Below are 18400 nucleotides of genomic sequence, written 5' to 3'. Positions count from 1 at the left end.
GCGGCCCACGGTGAAGGCAGTCAGAGGGCAAAGCCTTTTTCATTCCTTTTTCAAAGCCTTTTTCACCCAACCATGCCGGGGTCCCCAGCCCCTACCCTCTGCAACCTGGCTGCACCAGTGTCAGTGGCCACTGCCCTTCTCCCTGCAACTCTGTCACTCCTTCCACGGGGGCACGACCCCACAAGACACGAACCCTTCTAAAATCCCCCTCCAGGCCTCCTATTTGCCACTCCATTAGGGCTCCTCAAATCCCACCCCAGAAGCCTTAGGACTTTCCCATGCTCTGCACACCTGTTCTTTCCCCTCGGAGACAGTGGGCTCCCAGGGCAGGAACCCAACTGTACTTATCCACTCCCGTGTGCATCCCAGGCTGTCATTATGCATTTATCTACTTACCTCGTCATTAGCTGTCTCTCCCACAGAACAAAAGCTTCCTGCGGGCGGGAATCTGCTATATCCCTGACACCTAGCCAGGGCCTGGCACGTACTAGGGACTTAACAACAAACTGAAGGTCCAAAATACAAAACGTCCCTTTCCTCTGGAAGAGCAGAACGCACCCTCTGGCTTGTTCTCGGGTCCCAGGAAGCAGGTGGGAAGAACAGTTTCTGGGGCAGGAAGGGAGGGGGACGGGAGGTGCGGCTTGGAGGTATTTGAAAGGAAGGAAGCTTCTCTCCAGACCAGAGCAGACTGCCCTCAAGACTTCCTGGTCCTCGGCCACTCAAGAGAGTGACAAATGGAACAACCTGGCACCACCAGGGCCAATTCCAGCAAATCAAATTCAATAAATATTTCCTGAGCACCTACTATGTGCCAGGCCCTGTGCCAGGCCAGAGACAGACACAGGCATGAAAACGGTAGAGCAGGTCGCTGCTCTTGAGGGGGTCATCTTCTAGCAGCAAAGACACTAATCCCAAAGCAAGTCAAGAAGAAAATCCAAAATAACAAGAACTGCCTTGAAGGAAATCAAATGGAGTGATCTAATAGACAGTGAAGGAGAGCAACTTTAGCTGGGGGCGAGGGTGTGTCAAAGAGGGTCACTCTGGGTAGGTGACATTGGAGCTGAGACCCAAAAGGAAGGGAAAGAACCTCCAGGTAGAAGGGAGAGTGGTGCAAAGGCCCTGTGGTGGGAAAAGGCATGGCCTGTTCAAGGCTCAAGAGGGGCGAACCGAGTGGGAGGAGGATGGCTGGGAGACGCAGGACCAGGTCAGTGGGATGGATTCATTCCACGTGTAGCAGGAGAGGAGCACACGTTACAGCTGCCCCAGGGACAGAGGCCAGGAAGAGGCTGGGAGGCCACAGGCACAAGCCAACCACCTCTCCTCCCCAGGCCCCCCATGGCCTGCCCCTCAGCCTCCTTCCTGCCACCTCCTCACCACTTGGCCCTACCTGCTCTCAAAGGGGTCAGACTGGCCCCAGCAGACTTGACCTCATCACCCCCTGGCACTCAGCAATGCTGACACACACAGCCAACCACTTGTCGAGGCCAAGACTTCCAGCACCCAAGGGCGGGGCGAGGGGGTGGTGGCCAGGGTGCATGTGCTCCCCACAGCCAGCCGCCATCCCCCACCTGCACAGCTGCCTCACAGCCTCAGTTTTCCCAGATGCCCCCCACAGCAATGATGTCATTTCCAAAGGCAGCCAAATTCTAACCAGTCAACTCCAAAATAAAACTGTTTAACACAAAATGAAGCATTTTATAATCCCCTGTACATTTTTTCCCTGAGCTGGCACACACAGTGTTTAAAAACACTGCCAAAACGCTCAACCAATAGTTTGGCTTTATTTTAGACCAGTGCCAGAGTTAAACTTCAGATTTCCTTGCTCTTTTCCTGTTCCAAAGCCCCTACATCCCCCGAGCCTTCGCCGCAGCACCAAAGCGCTTTCTCCCAGTCCCTGCCACGCCAGCTACGTGGCCAGGTGAGACCAAGGTTGGGGTAAGGAGCTGAGGAGACAAAGGCTGGTCCCCTGCTGGTCGCACTCCTTGAACCGCACACCCAAGCCTGCAGCAGATAAATTTCGTTGGTTTCTCATTTTGTTTGGGAATGTTCTTTATTTTTCTGTGTTAGGGTGTCGCTTTAGGGATGCCAATCGTAGGATCTTGGGGTTTGGAGGAACCTGAAAAACAGACCAGTGCCAGCCCCTTGACCCCGCCCCCCCTCCCAATCCCACTCGCCTGCTGTCATCTGACGTGTTCATCTCCAGGCTTTTAAAGGCTCTTGCCACCAACAAGTTGCTCGCTATATATGGCCAGAATGGGTGTCCCAGTGGCTTCTAGCATTGGTCCTGGCTCTGTCCCTTGGAGTACCAAGACTGACGGAGAGAGGGATTGGGGTGTCTCATCCCCCACTGCTAGGGCGCACAGCTTTGACCAGAGCTTCCACTGGGCAGCCCTCTCCATTAATACATCTTATCCAGAGGTGACAGTAAAAATAACCACTGGTCACCATCACAGGAACAGACACCAGCTGAACTAGTGGGACTGGCCAAGCTCTTCCCCATCCCTGAGGTCAGGTCACCTACTCTGGGATCTTTGCTGCCTGGGATTAAATGGCCCAAGCTCCTTTTCTCTTTGGGCTGCTTCTACCTGACAGGATCCAGTCCCCCATCTTCTGCTGGCAACACCCTGATTTCCTCTGGAGAACATCTCTGGGTCTGCCATTCAGAGCACTTCACTTGGCCTGAGCCAAAAGCCAACACAGCACTCATCAGAGCCAGAAGATGCAAGAAGACTAGGTCCTAAGGCTTTCGCCAGAGTTCCTGGATTCAGCCGTACCTGAAGCTAGTCCTACATCTGGAATGTCTATGTATAAGAGCCAATAAATCCCCCTACTTGGTTTAAGCAAATTAGGGTTTGGTTTTCTGACACTGGCTACCAAGAATCCTAACTTCCCAACTTGGAAGCATGACTTTGAGGCTTCCCCTTCTTCTTCTTCCCCTGAACCCCTCTCCAATCGTGGTCTTTCCAGCAACACATGGGACAGAGCAATCGCCTCCTCATCCTGCTTTGCTGACACAGTCTCTGAGCACACTAACCGTTTGTCAGTGAACCAGCTGCTTGTCCTCCCCTCTCACACTGCTCACACCATAGTGACACCACAGAGGACACCAACCGATGCTGTAGAACAAAGTAACTACAAACAGGTCAGTTTAAAAATCTCCTGGCCAAAGTCAGTGAGCGCTAGGTGTTATAAAATGTAAGCTCCAGACGAGCAGGAGCGGTTGTCTGTTTCACTCACTATTATGCTCCGTTTCTAGGCAAGTTCCTGGCTCATAGTAGGTGCTTAAAAAAAATTACTCTATGAATGAATGAATACGTGCCAGGGCTGCTAAGGTTCTAAGGAACATATTTTTCCTCTGACCAGTAGTTTGCTTTGTTCTTTTGGGTGCCTGGGGTCGTAGACTAAGGGACGCGGGACTAGGTCATCAATAGTTTGCAGCTACAATAAAGGACTATTGTAGAACAATTCCCCTCTAGTTGTCTCTTTTACCCCAAAACCAGGTCAGGATTCAGCTGGAGGCTATTCCCATCTTCACCTACAGGCACTTCTCAAAGCTTTTCAAACCTCAAATTGGAGGAAACCGAGTTGATGACTCAGGGAACACAATTTTCAGACCTTTATGCCCAGCAGGATCTGGAATTAGCACCAGCACTTCCAGGAGAAAAGCACCAGGGCCTCTCCCAGGGGCTTTGGTCTTTGTGTGTCCTGACCATCGGTGATAAAAGTGATACGAAGGAGCAAGGAGTGCTGGGCTGATGAAATTGTAGCTCTTGATGCGAAAGGAAAACTGTGACTCTTGACAAAAGCTCCACATAACTGGCCCTGAGGCTGCTCAATAACACTGAGATTTTGGAACCGTACATGTACACATCGGGGGAAAAAACTTATTATTGAAATACCTACAGAATATAGAAAAAATCTTGTTACTGTGACTCTGGAATACTTTGGCTGCACCCTCCTTCCCCCAACGCTGGTGAAAGATGTGACTTTTGGTAACACTGGGTGTCCCAGAATGAAGCTGCAGAGGTATACAGCACAGCAGACTGATTCCACGGCCGCCTCTCCACACTGTCTAACTAACCCGATGGCCACCTGGCCTCTCCAGCCTGGCCCAAGGCATGCGCACGATGTCCCGGGAGGCCCAGCAGCCGGTGGATGCCACGAGGGCGTGACACACCTCTCTCCCAGAGCTCCGCTCCCACAGGACCAAGAGGTAGAGGTCTGTGGGAGGGAGGGTGGGCAGGCTTCTGTGGGACCCCCAAAGAGGGGGCACAGCTTCCACAAAGTTTGTAACAGTTCAAGGGCCAAAGCCACTCCACACGAAGCAAAGAAAATATCCAGTCCAAGTGGAGTAAGGTTTGTGAGTCTGGAGACCTCAGCTTAGTATGGGGTGGCCTCACAGACAGCCAGTGACCCAGGAAGGAACTGCATAAAGGGCCACCCGTCAGAGAACATGTGTGAGACCGGCAGCCAGCGCCTAGGCGCTGGACTGCCTCCTAGGAACTATCACATACCCCCTGGGGCCACTGGCTCTGCCACCACCTCCTCGTGTGACCCTGGAGAAGTCCCCCCTCACTAAAGAGCTCGGCCCAATCAGTGCTTTCAGACTGCCTGGGGCTTGTGAAGAGCTGCCCTGGGACTTCTAGGAGGTTGAAGGGGACAGGATAGGGGGGATGGTAGGCCAGTAGGCAGAGCTCAGAATCCCCCAAACTCTTTAGCAGAGCGCTCTGCATCCATCTGCTTTATATACTGGTTGTGTTTGAGTATAAGGGCTTGAGAATAAGGTTGGAAACCTCTGAGCTACATGATATTTGAGGAATCTGCCTCCCTAAAATTCTGGGATGAGATGACTAGAAGCTATCAAAAGCAGAATGAATGGATTTGATCACTGGTAGCTGTCAATCTGGCATTTGATTAAACTATTTCACTCCCTCATATGTACCTGCATATAATTCCCTCCTGCTAAAGAAGACGTGCATGTTTCCTGGCCACCATCCTGGGGAACCCACCTCCAATGCTCAGTCCCAGGGCTCTGTATGGAGCTGCCCCCAACCCCCCAACCAGGGGCCTGCCTAACAGGCAGATCTGTCTCCCCCAGGCCACAGTGGCGCCTTCGGGGTGAGCCTTGGTCATGGCTGCTCCCCTAGAACCCAACCTTAGGACTTGTGTCCTGATAATTCAAAAGAGGCTGCTCTTTCTCCTGGTGAGGCCGAGTCAGGAGGGTGGAAGCCCAGAGGTGCTGAGACACTTCTGCCACTGCACACGTGGTGATGGGGTGTCTGCAGACAGCCCTGGGGCGTGGGGCATGTCTTGGAGGAGGAGCACGCTTGAAGCCAGCCTTACTTCTCAGTTCCTTGAGCCAGTGAATCTGCTTTTCTCTACCTGTCAGTTTGAATTGAGTTGTTATGCAGATAGCATGTTAACTGAGGACCTACTATGTGCCAGGCAGCCAAAAGGATGATGGTGACTTCATCTTCCAGCTAGATTATACATTCCTTGTTGATAGGAACACTCGCTCGCGATCTCTCTCTTTCTCTCTCTCTGTCACTCTCTCTCACACACACACACATATACCCACTCACACACGCAGCCCTGGCAATACGGTAGGTATGGCATCACTACTTGTTGACGTGACATGTACCCCCTGGAATCTTCTAAGCTGCAACGGACGACAGCAGACCAGACCCAGACTACACCAGGAATACATGTGCAACCAGCCTGAGGGCCAATGTGGGGTTTTCTTTTCCTCCCAGGACCTTGAGGTCCTGCTGGGTGTACATTCTGGGCCTAACAACAGGAAGCTTTGGCAGCTGCCAGGAAAGGTGCAGAAACCAGAGTCCAGCCTGGGAGCAACAGCCCAGTCCTCTCCACTCCCCCAGAGCAGCTCCAGGGTCTACGCACTGAGGCTCAGCCCAGGGATGTCTGCAGTAGAAACATGCCCAGTGTCAGCCAACACACCTGGATTCCACTGTGGCCCACCCTTGGGCACAATGATCCAGAAAGTCATCACAGTGATCAAGCTGGCTACGTGGGGAAAAAGTAAGAGATTCCCTCCCCTTTGCAAAGCCCTCCGAAACCTCAGGGCATACCCAGAGACACTTATTTTCCCATGGAAACCAAAAGAAAGGTGGATTCTTCCCGCTTTGACCCCTGCCTCCTATATTGTTGGATTTGGTGTCTAATTTTGGAGAGATCTACAGGCCCAACCATGCGATAGCAGCTCTTGCTCTGCTATCGAGGCAAGGGGGACACAGTGGGTAGACCTGCAGGCTTCACGGGAGGGGAATGATGACAGCAGTCTCTGAAAAACAGTTCCTCTCCGTATCACCGTGAGGAGCCAGGCACAGCTGCCCAGACAGAGCCACAGTCTCGCGCAGCCTGCTGCCTTCCCAGGCACCTGCTAATGGAGAACTCAGAGGGCAGGGAGCAGGCAACTGAGGGAAGGTTCCACCCTTGCCAACAGCCAGGCAGACCCCGGCTGGCCAGTCACCCACCCTCCCAAACAGCAGTGTGCCAGCAGGCGGACACACAGAGTATCTTCACAAAGAGTTGCGGGAATGACATCTCTATATGTGGAAACACCTTCTGAAGGCACTGGGGAAGGCAGCTAGCTATTTCAAGAGCACCTATTGTGCTTCACCTTACAAGTCAAAGAACGCTTTTGTGAAGTGAGTGCCTTCTCCAATGAGTTAACTTTTATTCAAATAAGTAGTTCCCATATCCCCGGCACCCAGAAGGGTCCCTACATATAGTATATGCTCAATAAATATTTGTTGAATCAATAAACCCTCTCTTCCTTCCCTAACTCCCCTTCTGATTCCACATTAACTGAAGACCTACTATGTCTCAGCACACTTCCTGGAACCTTTATTTTTGCTATCTCATACTTCAGAGTCCTTCATCCATGACATTTGCACCGTCTACCTTACTGAGGTCATCTCTTCCCTCAAGGGGGCTGTAGCCTCCTTGGGGACAAACTCAACAAACATTTGAGCACCTACTCTGTGTTCTAACCACAGGCCAAGGCGCGCCTGGGGATACAGAGAACAGGACCCAAGCCTTGGCCTCAAGGATACACAGGCACAATGGGCTGGCAAACATTTTGGTCTTTGCCAATCGGATGGGTTAAGAGCGGTGTTTTCCTGTGGTTTAAATTCACAGTTCTCTTATTATAAAGGGGGTTCTGAATCTTCCTGTTTACAATCCCTCTCGAATTTCTTTCTCTGGTTCCATTTCTGTCCTGTGCACATGGGAGATATTCAAAATATCTAAAGACCAGTGTGGGCTTCAACCAATCCGAGTGGGCACTGGCCTTGGGTAGACGGGCCTTTGTTCCACTTTTCTGTTGATATATTGGCTATTTTCTTAGTGTTGGTAGGAGCTCCTCACACATTAAGGGAAATATCTTTTGCCTGTGATATGTGTCTTTGGTTTGATTTATTGCAGTTTTGGCAATGCAGAAATGTTTTATTTTTATGTAGTTAAATATTTCTGTCTTTTGTTTTATGGCTTTGGGTTTAGGGTTATATTTAGAAAAGGCTTCCCCACTCTGATAATATTATTATTTAAAAAAAAAAACTCATGTTTTCTTTCAGTATTTTTAAGTTTTCTTTTTATGTTTAGATTTCGTAGCCATTTGGGATTTGTTTTGGTGTTAGGATGCAGGAGGGATCCAATTTCCTTTTTCAGGATGGCCACCATGCCATCCCAATCCTAGTTACTGGGTGATCCATCTGTCCTCCACTGATCTGCAATAAAACCTTTCTCACACACCTAATTTCCATTTGGATCCATTCCTGGTCTCTTTTCCATTCCCCCAATCTGTCCCCCACCACTTAGAATCCTACAGTTTCAGAACATGTTTTAAAATATGATCTAGGGCTTCCCTGGTGGCGCAGTGGTTAAGAATCCATCTGCCAAAGCGGAGGACATGGGTTTGAGCCCTGGTCCAGGAAGATCGCACATGCTGCGGAGCAACTAAGCCCGCGCGCCACAACTACTGAGCATGCACTCTAGAGCCCGCGAGCCACAACTACTGAGCCCACATGCTGCAACTACTGAAGCCCACGCACCTAGAGCACATGCTCCACAACAAGAGAAGTCACCGCAAGGAGAAGCCCGCGCACCGCAACGAAGAGTAGCCCCTGCTCGCCACAACTAGAGAAAGCCCGCACAGCCACGAAGACCCAACGCAGCCAAAAATAAATTAATTAAATAAATAAATTTAAAATAAATAAAATAAAATATGATCTAGTTGCCAGCCCTTCCTGTCATTCCTCTTTGTCGGAATTTCCCTTCCTATCCTTGCATGCCTATTTTTCCTCATGAACTTTAGAATCAGTTATTTCTAAATAACTCCTATGGTCACTTTTATTGGCTAACATTAAGTTACAGGTTAATTTAGCAGAAATTGATGTATTTATGATATTGAATCTTTCCATTCAAGAACAAGGTCCACCTTGTCATTTATTTAAGCCTCTTTTGGGTCCCCCAGTAGTTGATTCTGTTTCTTTGTCCGCTCCGAACATCTGAATGATGCTCCTTGGGTTTGCTTCTGGTCCTACACATTCTGTGGCTAACGTAAGTAGGACACTTTCTTGCTCCATGCCTTCTGACCAGATGCTGTTGGCAAGAAGGAAAGCTCTTGATGTGGGGGTATTAGTTGTGCTCGAGCCCCCTGGCCTTTTGCCCTGTGACACGCCGGCTGACACCAAGGCTCTGTGCACGCTCCCCACGGGCAGAAGAAACGCGTGCCCTGCACCTGTGTACTTGGCAGTGATCGCCCAGCAGCTGGCCTGCGCCCACTCTGTTTTGCCCAAATGGAACCAGTACGAGGTGCGCCCCAAGCAATAAGGCAGGGAGGGGCCCCACCCACACTGTCAGAGCAAGAAAGGGCCTGAGCCGGCGCACAAAGGCAAGCTCTGGCCAGCCGGTGGACAGGAATGAGGCTGGCAAAGGTGCCAGCCTCCATGTAGCCCCAGCCCTGTAATTAGGGCCCACAGGTCACTCTGGCCACAGCTGAACAAACCAGGGTGTAATTAACTTTCCACCCGGCTTTTTACACAGCAGCATTTCACCTTTGCCAGAAAAGGAGGGTCTGCCTTTCCAAAAGGGCTGGGGAAACACTCCTTGGTCCCAATCCTCAGGAAAAGGGGGCAGCTGGGGGAGGGTGCTGGGGAGCTGTGAAATTAACCCACAAGGAGCACATTTTTTGCTGTTGCTATTTGAACAAATTCCCCTATTTTTTCTAAAGTTGAGCATTCAAAAAAGCTGTGTTGGGCTTCCCTGGTGGCGCAGTGGTTGAGTCTGCCTGCTAATGCAGGGGACACGGGTTCGAGCCCTGGTCTGGGAAGATCCCACATGCCACGGAGCAGCTGGGCCCGTGAGCCACAATTACTGAGCCTGCGCATCTGGAGCCTGTGCTCCGCAACAAGAGAGGCCGCGATAGTGAGAGGCCCGCGCACCACAATGAAGAGTGGCCCCCGCTTGCCGCAACTAGAGAAAGCCCTCGCACAGAAACGAAGACCCAACACAGCCATAAATAAATTTTGAAAAAAATTTTTTAAATAAATAAATAAATAAATTTGCATTGCTACCAAATTAAAAAAAAAAAAAAGCTGTGTTGTCTGGAGGTTAGAAACTGCTCCCTGTCCCCAATCTGTGTTCTCAGCACGAGCTGTTGAGACCTCGAATCTTAGCTCAGCTCCGTTACCTTGAGCAAAATCCCCTAACTCCGAGCTTCAGTTGTCCAATGTGTAAAATGGGGAGGAATGATGAAAAATAGGACCTCAGGACATCCCTGGTGATCAAGTGGTTGGGACTCCGCACTTCCACTGCAAAGAGCACGGGTTCGATCCCTAGTAGGGGAACTAAGATGCCACATGCCGTGACGTGGCCAAAGAAATTTCTTTTAATAATAAAAATAAACAGCTTGCCACCTCTTTCTAGAGAAGTCCCATAATTCTAAAAAAAAAAAAAGGAAAGAAAGAAAAGAAAAAAGAAAAATAGGACCTCCCTGCTGGGATGTTGTAAAGACAAGGTGAGATCATTCCTTCATTCAGCAAGCATCTATTAAGCACCACTGTGTGCCAGGCACTGGCCTAAGACATAACAGGGAGCAAAACAGACATGACTCTTGTCTTCATGAAGACTGATAGTAGCAGGGGAGATGGGTGATAAACACATCGAAAACGATCACGGAATAATTACAGAATCTGGTGAGCACTGGGGACTGAGTGGGGCAGGGGCTGCAGAGAGAGCAATGGGGGGGCTGCAGGGGGCACATTCCAGGGCGAGTCCCATGGGGCCTGTCACGTGACAGGTGCTCAATATATGAAGAGTGTCAGGACTGCAGCCCCCTGCAAGTCCCCAAGGGCGGCAGGAACCCCGCATACTCCAAGGCTCCTACCTGGTCCTGATGGCAATTCGTATTCTGTGGAGCAAGTGCCTGGAGCCCAGGGTGAGAAGCCTCAGTTTCTAAAGATACTCCATCTGCCTCTCCCCACCTATAATGTAACCCCAAATCATGCCAGCAGTGCCTTTGGCAAAGAGGCCAGGGACCTGCAACAGCCACCGGGTGCTCCAGCCCTGGGGCCCCAGGCTGTTTCGAGACCGACACAAGGCACAGCCCTGCTGACAACTGCTCCTGACACAGTTAGGAAAGGTGGGTCTAAAGCACGATAGCGGCACAGATGCAGCACCCAAATGTCCTCAGGCAGTAAGCCTCATTAATTTGGGCCGATGTGCTGTCAGTACGAATCACAGAGTATCCTTAAAAGGTAGTTTTTATACCAGGACACAGGGAAACATTCCACCTGAATCCAGACTGAAGGTCCACGGGTGACCTGCTTCAATGAGCACATGAAAAATTGGAATCAGCCCCTGGGTAAATCAAACCTCTCATGTCTGCTTCCACGGTGCCCCAGGAAGTTCCCAGAGATACTTTCTAAGGCACTTGACATCCTCCTGGCTCCTAGAAAATGATGGAAAACCTCCCCTGCAACCGTTTATAGGGCCCAAAGGTGCTCGACCAACACTGCACAAATTGTGTCAACGTAAACTTCAGCTCACTCCCTGTTCCTGATGTTATTCGAGTTGGTAGAACCAAAATTAATGAGACTTTCCATCATCAGTTCAGACGGCCACCAAACATTTCCCCACTTGGTGCCCACAAATGATTCTCCATCAGGAACAGACAAGCCCATCACACATCGAGTCAGACTTTATCTATTCTGCTGCAAAAGTCTTGATCTACTGGCATATTAGTCTACATTTAATATTTTTATAGTATGTGGACCGAGTACCAGCAACCCAAGCTGCACAAGAGAGCTCCCCAAATGCAGAAGACCATGTGGCAACATGAGAATCCACTCAGGAAATGTTCACTAACAAATGCCAAATAGAAGATGGTAAGTGCCCACGACTCCAACCATGTAAACATTTGTTATCCTGTGGGCAGGGGCTGGAGGGGAACAAAGAGAAATCAGACAGCTGTTGGGGGTGGGAGTATCGGCAGAGAGAACTGGTTCTTGCTTGTTTCATTTTGTGTGTCATAAAGATGCACTGTCTGATACCTTGTGGGTTTAAGGTTGGTTTCTCGCAGACACAAAGCAGAGACAACGAGAGAGAGAGAGACACAGGGAGAGAGAGAGAGAGAGAAATATGAACAGGTCTCAATGGAGCTGTCTTGAGTTCTTGAAGTCCACACTTCAACAACTCCTCCTGGACCCAGCACTGCCAACTATTGCTGAGGGACAACGAAACCTCTGGAAATGAGGGTTCTTCAGTGCAGACAGTCCCAGCTCCAGGCTGGGGGACCTGGGGGCTTCCTGATGAATACCACCACTGTCATTCCAGCAGGAGGTTCCCCGTCCATGAAGAGCATCCCCACATCCCCACCCCAGAAACTCTTCAGACCTCACATCGCTCTCCCAGATTCCGATGGAAAAAGACAGTGTCCCCACCCACACCCCAACTGCCACAGCAAGAGCCCAGAACTCACTCTACTAGAGCAGTTCAAAGAAGGACCACATTCGAGGAATCTAAAATATGACACAAATGAACCTATCTATGAAACAGAAACAGAATCACGGACATAGAGAATAGACAGGCGGTTGCCAAGAGGGAGGAGGATGGGAGAGGGACGGACTGGGAGTTTGGGATTAGCAGATGCAAACTGGTGTATATAGAAGGGATAAACAACAAGGTCCTACCGTATAGCACAGGGGACTATACTCAATATCCTGTGATAAACCATAATGGAAAAGAATATGAAAAAGAATGTATATGTATAACCGAGTCACTTCGCTGTACAGCAGTATTTAACACAACACTGTAAATCAACTATACTTCAATAAAAGAATAATAATAAAAGGACCACAGTTGAGATGGCCTCCACAAACACACCCACCCCCTCCACACAGCCTCTTCCCGACACGCTGACCATCTGGAAGGGCTGGGCTTCCCGGGCACCCTGCTTGGGGAGGGGTGTGCCGCCTTCACATTCCGGGGGGGTGCAGCCCTCTGCAGGGCACGAGTGTCGTTCACACCCAAAGCCAGATGCCGACGGACAGGTGGCACTGCCCTCAGGGCCCAAATCCTCAACGGCAGGGACGCCCCACCTTCCCTTGAAACAAGACTCATCTGTTCCCTCAGAAACATCTTCCGAGCACCCAGAGCCCTCCCGGCCTCAGCAGAGCAGGGCCCTCTCTGAAATCCTCGTCTGAAACGGTCTTTGTTGGGCTGCCGAGGGTCCACCCTTCCCTCCAGAGTGACGCTCCACGGGGCAGCAATGCCCGCCTGCATCATGCCTAGTACTGCGGCCGGGTGATCAACGATAAGCGTCCAGCAGACCCATGAGGCTGGCCTGCTATTGCATTTCTGTACTAGTTCCAAACTTTTAAAGTAGAGGCCAATGCTTAAAGATCTTACACTATAGCCCAACGGATAAAGCAGACTTTTAAGGTGATAGCTCTGACTGGAGTGGGCGTCAGAGCCCCCTCAATCAGACAGGCCCCAATACCGACCCCCAAGAGCCTCAGAGACACCTCTGGAAACACAGTCTGAAAACCACTGCACAATCCAAGGATGTGGAAGTGTCCTAGATAGGGACCGGTTTTGAAAATATGCACACAATTCCCAAAGGTGTATGCTGTCCCTGGGTAATACTGAGAACTGGGGGAAAATAGCTCCTCACATATCTCTTCCATGTTAGGGAGACTCACCCACACTGTGTCACACCTTTACTGGGTGGTAATGAATTTCTTGGGGATGCTATTAGACGAGGTCGTTTCCTGTACTCTTTCAAGGAATCTCTGACTCCCATCCAATGCTCCAGGGCTTGGGGATATTGCTGGTTCCCATGTACCAGTGGAGGTTGTTAGTGGGGTCCTGTCAGGAAGCAGGCAGGGGAATCGGTGGATACCAGCAGCATCAATAAAGATGGCTTGAGACCCTGCAAATGGGGCTGCCATGATTTCAGCAAAGTCTGAGGATATGGAGTGAAGAGACCACCACTGGGAAGAGAGTCCCACCCAGGACTGAAGAACAATTAGCTACCATTTATAATTTCCAATACAGACCCCCATTTAGAGCCCTAAAGTCTCACATTTTCCCTTCTCCACCTAGAAATACCACCATTCTCAAAAGTGTGGTAAGAGACATGAGAATCTCCTTGATTCTGAAAAACTGGAGGAAGGAACAGCCTAAGTAGTGCCAGGGGTAGGACCTCACTCCAAGAGCTGCAGAGACTCTACAAAGCATCACTTAGCAGTGGTCCTGAGGGGCCCTGCTTTAACAACTAGATGAGAACAGTGTGTCCTTTCACATAGAATATGAAGAGAATAGCTTTTAATTAGAAGATCAATTAACTGTTTTTAAAGTAAGTGACAATATTTCACTCTTTTGTACTTAAGATTTCACCTCAGTTCTTGGCTAAATCAAGAGCTACACTAGCATCTATTGTTTTCTCAAGTCCAAGAATGAGAGTCCATAGCCCAGGGTCCTGAGGAGGTCCTGGCTCTGTCACCAAATTGCTATGTGACCTTGGTTAAGCAGTCACCTTTCTCTCTCAATGCCTCAGTATTTCCCCCCAGCAAATAAGAGGACTGGAAAAGCCAACCCTATAAGTCCCTTCTAATTCTGATTCTAAGCTTATAAGTTGGCCATTGCCTCTGCCAATGATTGAAATATCACAAATTCCAAATGACTGCGGTTTGGTTTGCTGAGCGCCAAAAAGTTCAAAACTTGGAGTCCTGCCGGGTCTATTGTTTTTGATATCTATTCCCTCTAGAGGGCGAGAATGAAGACTTGGTCGACCCAGGGCTGTGCGGGTACAGATGTCACTAGAGGAAAAGTCATAGCAAAGTTCCACAAACACTTGGCTTTCCATCTTCCAAGATGGCATGAAAGGCAGGGGAAGCAAGACTTTGAGTCCCAACCTATCTCCTACCAGCAAATTCCCCCCGCAAAACAGGTGTCGGGTCCTCCTTAGAATACTGGTCTGAGATTTTAGGTCCTCTTCCCACAAACCGGCATCCAAAAGGTTTCATCAACAATCACAATAGAAGGAGATGTCTCAGGATAGCTGTTTAAGGCACACACATGCTCTGGACTCCCTGCTCAGAGCCTGGAAACATGTCAACCCCTATCCCTATTGCATGGCTGCCATATTCCCGGGAATATGCATGCCCCCATTCCCCTACCCCACACACCGCACGTATCCCAGACACACAGACACACTCAACTCGTGAAGTCTTAAATCGCTCCTATATACTGTGGCCTTGCCCACCTTCTCTGAGGCAGCTGGTAAACAGAACACAGGGCTATAGTCAAACTGCTGTAGTCAGAAACTGCTCCCAGCCACCCTTTTCCTACCCAGAGAAGCAGAATGCCAAGTGCGGAGTCCCTTTCTGTAGGGGTACTTCTTGGCCTTTGAAATTCTCCCCATCCCATCACAAGCCCTGCCTCGGAGCTCACTCCTTCATGCAGCTTTCCACACTTAAGCTGCTTAACTTTGCACTAATAACCTCTTAATTGCTGGGTTTCCAAAAGGCCTTCCAGAAATCCGGGGTGCAGACCCACCCACTTATGGCCCATATACTATGGCATGCAGTTTGGGGGAGCAAGGACAGGGCACCTCTGCCTAACTCCTGCCTGCTGGAAAGCTGTTGCTTTCATTTTTAATTTTATTTAAAAGGGTACCCAAGACACCACAATCAAATGACATTAACTGTAAAATTACATTATTAATTCTTTAATCTCACTTGAGGCTTCAAGCTGTTGCTATGTCCAATTATCCGAATAACCACCTGTCAGAATCCCGGTGCTATTTAGCATTACCTCCAGGACAGCGGTGGGCCCGGTGGTCCGTCAGGTCTGCCAGAGACTCGAAGTCCTGCTGACAGTGATCGCAGGTGTAAATTGACTCATCCTCCATGTCTTCATCGTCCTCATTTCTCTCCTCTTGACTTGTCACGCTGTTCCTGTCTTCCAGCACACGGTTGGTTTTTCGATCACACTCTGGCTCTCCTTCTAGGCTTCCTGCCAACAGGAAGAATACAGTCCATGTCAGCTGACGGGGTCTTGGGAAAGGATTTTAAAAAGAATCACCCTGCGTTTATGAAGATACATTTAATTACTCTACCTCCCAGGGTCCATTCTTCTTGACACCTCTCAGTATATTAAAATATGGGGGTTTCTGTAGCATGCAGTGCCATAGTTCTCAGCTAGATTATTTAATTCTTGGTGCAAATCTTCTAGAGGGATTTCCTGTCATCTTCCCTCTGTGCATGGATGCTGGGGGTCATGACCCATCAGGGAGGTGAAAATACCTTAGCATTCTGTCTCCTAAAGAACCCAGTTCTCGCACACATTTCTCTAGCGTTTCCATCAACTGTTCCTAATGCACCTGAACTTTTAGTTTCCCCCAAAGCCTTGAAGTTTAGAGCTGGGAGATCTCTTAGCCAGGCTCACCTTCCACATAACATGCCTCCCAATGTGGAGATGTTGGCTCAGTTCTTTGCAAAGATGTCCTGATTCTGGAATCAAGGAAGCATGTGTGTTTGCAGGACCACGGAGAGTCAAATTGCTGCTTAAAATGCACCTGAGTGCTCACTTGTGCCCCGGTATCAGCCTAGACAGTGAGAACCAGGCTTGGAATCATTTGACCAATTTCTTTAAAATAAAATACCAATTCTGTGCTTAGCACTGTGCAGACCAGTGGTTGAACTGTACAGAAAAGTGAGTTAATGATCATGATAACGATGCTTTGCATTTGCATAGCGTTCTGTGCGTTTTCAAAGCGCAAATACGCACACGTAGCCCCATTTCACAGTCTCACACATCCTAGAGCTAAACGGGGGCTTCAAGCTATCTTATGGTTCCGCCCCCTGTCTGCAAAGAGGGACAGCTTTGTTATTCCCCTTTCATAGGTAAGGCACCTGGCCTCCAGCCAGAAGGATGCAACATCCCCAGCACCCTACAGATGTTCACCTCGACATCCTGACTCCTGCCTAGTGCACTTCCCTGCACAGCTGGGGGAAGTGGAGAACAGCCTCAATCTGAGCGATTAATAGGACCCAACAAAAACTTGTAAACCAAAGTGCAAAAAATGCATGGTAAATATTACATACAAAATGTATCAGTAATCCCAATAAATGTCAGTGGATTAAACTTGCCCATTAAAACACAGAGACTCGGACTAGAAAATCAAAGTGCCTGTTGTCTCTTCCCACAGTCTGTCCTGGAAAACAGATCTATCTGTGCAGAAACTAGCACTTATTTAAACTAAAGAGAGAAATCTCTATTATGTGTAAAGATATTGATGCAAACATATACGCATATGCAAAGGTGTGTGTGCGTGTGTGTGTGTGTGTGTGTGTCGCCCATAACATCACAGTTACAGAAAAAGGCTTCAGCACACAACCTTTAAACCCCCAAGGACTGGTCGCCAAAGCAAGAAGAGAAATGAAGCAAAGAATGCATTTCATTCGAGGTCGAAGCCACAGTCCTATAAATATTTCTATTCAGAAATAGATAATGTTATAAGGGCTCTGTTTCTCCCGTCTGCACAGAACATGCACCTCCAAGCACCCGACAGCAACAACCTACAAACACAAATCAGCTCATTGGAGAGCCAGCTGCCGCCTTCCGTGGCGGCGAACGTGGCACGACACGCCGCTTGGAACTGCGCAGAGGCAGTAAAAATCAATGTTTCCATTTGTGGCCCATCAAAACATCTCTCTTCTTACCAATTAAGGGATGTACAATTTTTAGGTTCTTTTATCATCAGAACATGCCAACTCCTGGCAATACAGAAATCCCATTAAAAGCAAGGCAGCGTATTTATCTCAGGAAATCTGATCTGCTGCTGTGGTGACGGCAAGAAATAGAAAGCAAAGAAATGAGAAATATCATTTGGAGCCTTCAATATTATAAGTCATCATACAACCATGGTTACACAGGCAAGCGCCTGTCTCTGAAATTCCTAGTTTACAGTCTCTTCCCTTAATAATAAAAAAAAAAAAAAGTTCTGAAGTGGGGAGAAAGAACCATAATTCCCACTTTATCCACTACACCAACTCTCCAGATAATAAGTTATGCTCAGCACCACGCCTGTGCTACTTTACTTAACACACAGTTTAATAGACATATTTAAATTATCCCCTTGTTGTTGTTGTTTTTTTTTTTGCCATATTTACTTGGCAGCACTTTCCATAATAGCTCATCTAATCCACAACTGGAACCACAAACAGTACAATGCATTTGATCTCTTTAAATCTGGTACATCCTGTTGACTCAGGAGTAGATAAATCAGAATGTCATCTCTTGGGTTTTTATAAGGCAAAAACCCATAAAGTCATCCAAGAGCATAAATCTGTTTTAAGAAACTGTCACCTCCCCTGCCGCTGTCTCCTAATGGGAAGCCAAGGTGGCTGCAAAGAAAGGGGCGGGAGGGGGGAGAGGCGGGCGACGTGGGGATCTCATCGCCCGAGGTCCCAGGAGTCACATGGGCTGAAGTAGTCTTAGGGAGCAGGATGTCCCTGAAGCTCCAGTCCCCGGGGGCCCCTCTGCTGCGTCATCAGAATCAGGACCTCTAGAGCAGGAAGCCCTCCATCCGCTCAAGGCTCTACTCTGTAAGGCACTCTCATGCCCCCCAGTCTCTGATCCTTACAATCGGAAAAAAGAGTAAATGGTGTTATTTTTCCATTTACAGATGAGAAAACTGTGGCTCTGAGAGGCCACCCAAAGCCACACAAGGGATTGAACCTACAAGTTCTGATGTGGAGCTGCTTGCCCTTCTCCAGGCCGGGGCCTGTCGGAGCCCCAGACTCCCAAGGCCGGGAGGTGGGAGCCCTGAGGACAGAGCCGAGGGCGCCAGTCCCCCCTGGAGCACCCTCTG

General features: G+C 49.2%; 1 protein-coding gene across 3 annotated transcripts in view; it reads right to left on the bottom strand.

Moving 5' to 3' along the window:
• Positions 1-18400, bottom strand: part of ZNF423 (zinc finger protein 423) — a 322294-nt gene that overhangs the window by 206713 nt on the left and 97181 nt on the right. For 2 of the 3 annotated variants that reach the window (XM_057535109.1, XM_007167626.2), the window contains one exon: positions 15340-15540. In XM_057535109.1, coding sequence (XP_057391092.1) covers positions 15340-15540 — 201 coding nt within the window. Of the gene's footprint in view, positions 1-15339; positions 15541-15972; positions 16056-18400 lie in introns of those variants that run through there. The other variant, XM_007167627.2, reaches the window with a different exon arrangement.

Source organism: Balaenoptera acutorostrata, chromosome 19 (genome assembly GCF_949987535.1).
Source record: "Balaenoptera acutorostrata chromosome 19, mBalAcu1.1, whole genome shotgun sequence".
Classification (NCBI taxonomy): Eukaryota; Metazoa; Chordata; class Mammalia; order Artiodactyla; family Balaenopteridae; genus Balaenoptera; species Balaenoptera acutorostrata.
The sequence above is the reverse complement of the archived record's forward strand: the minus strand, read 5'-3'. Positions and strand labels throughout refer to the sequence as shown.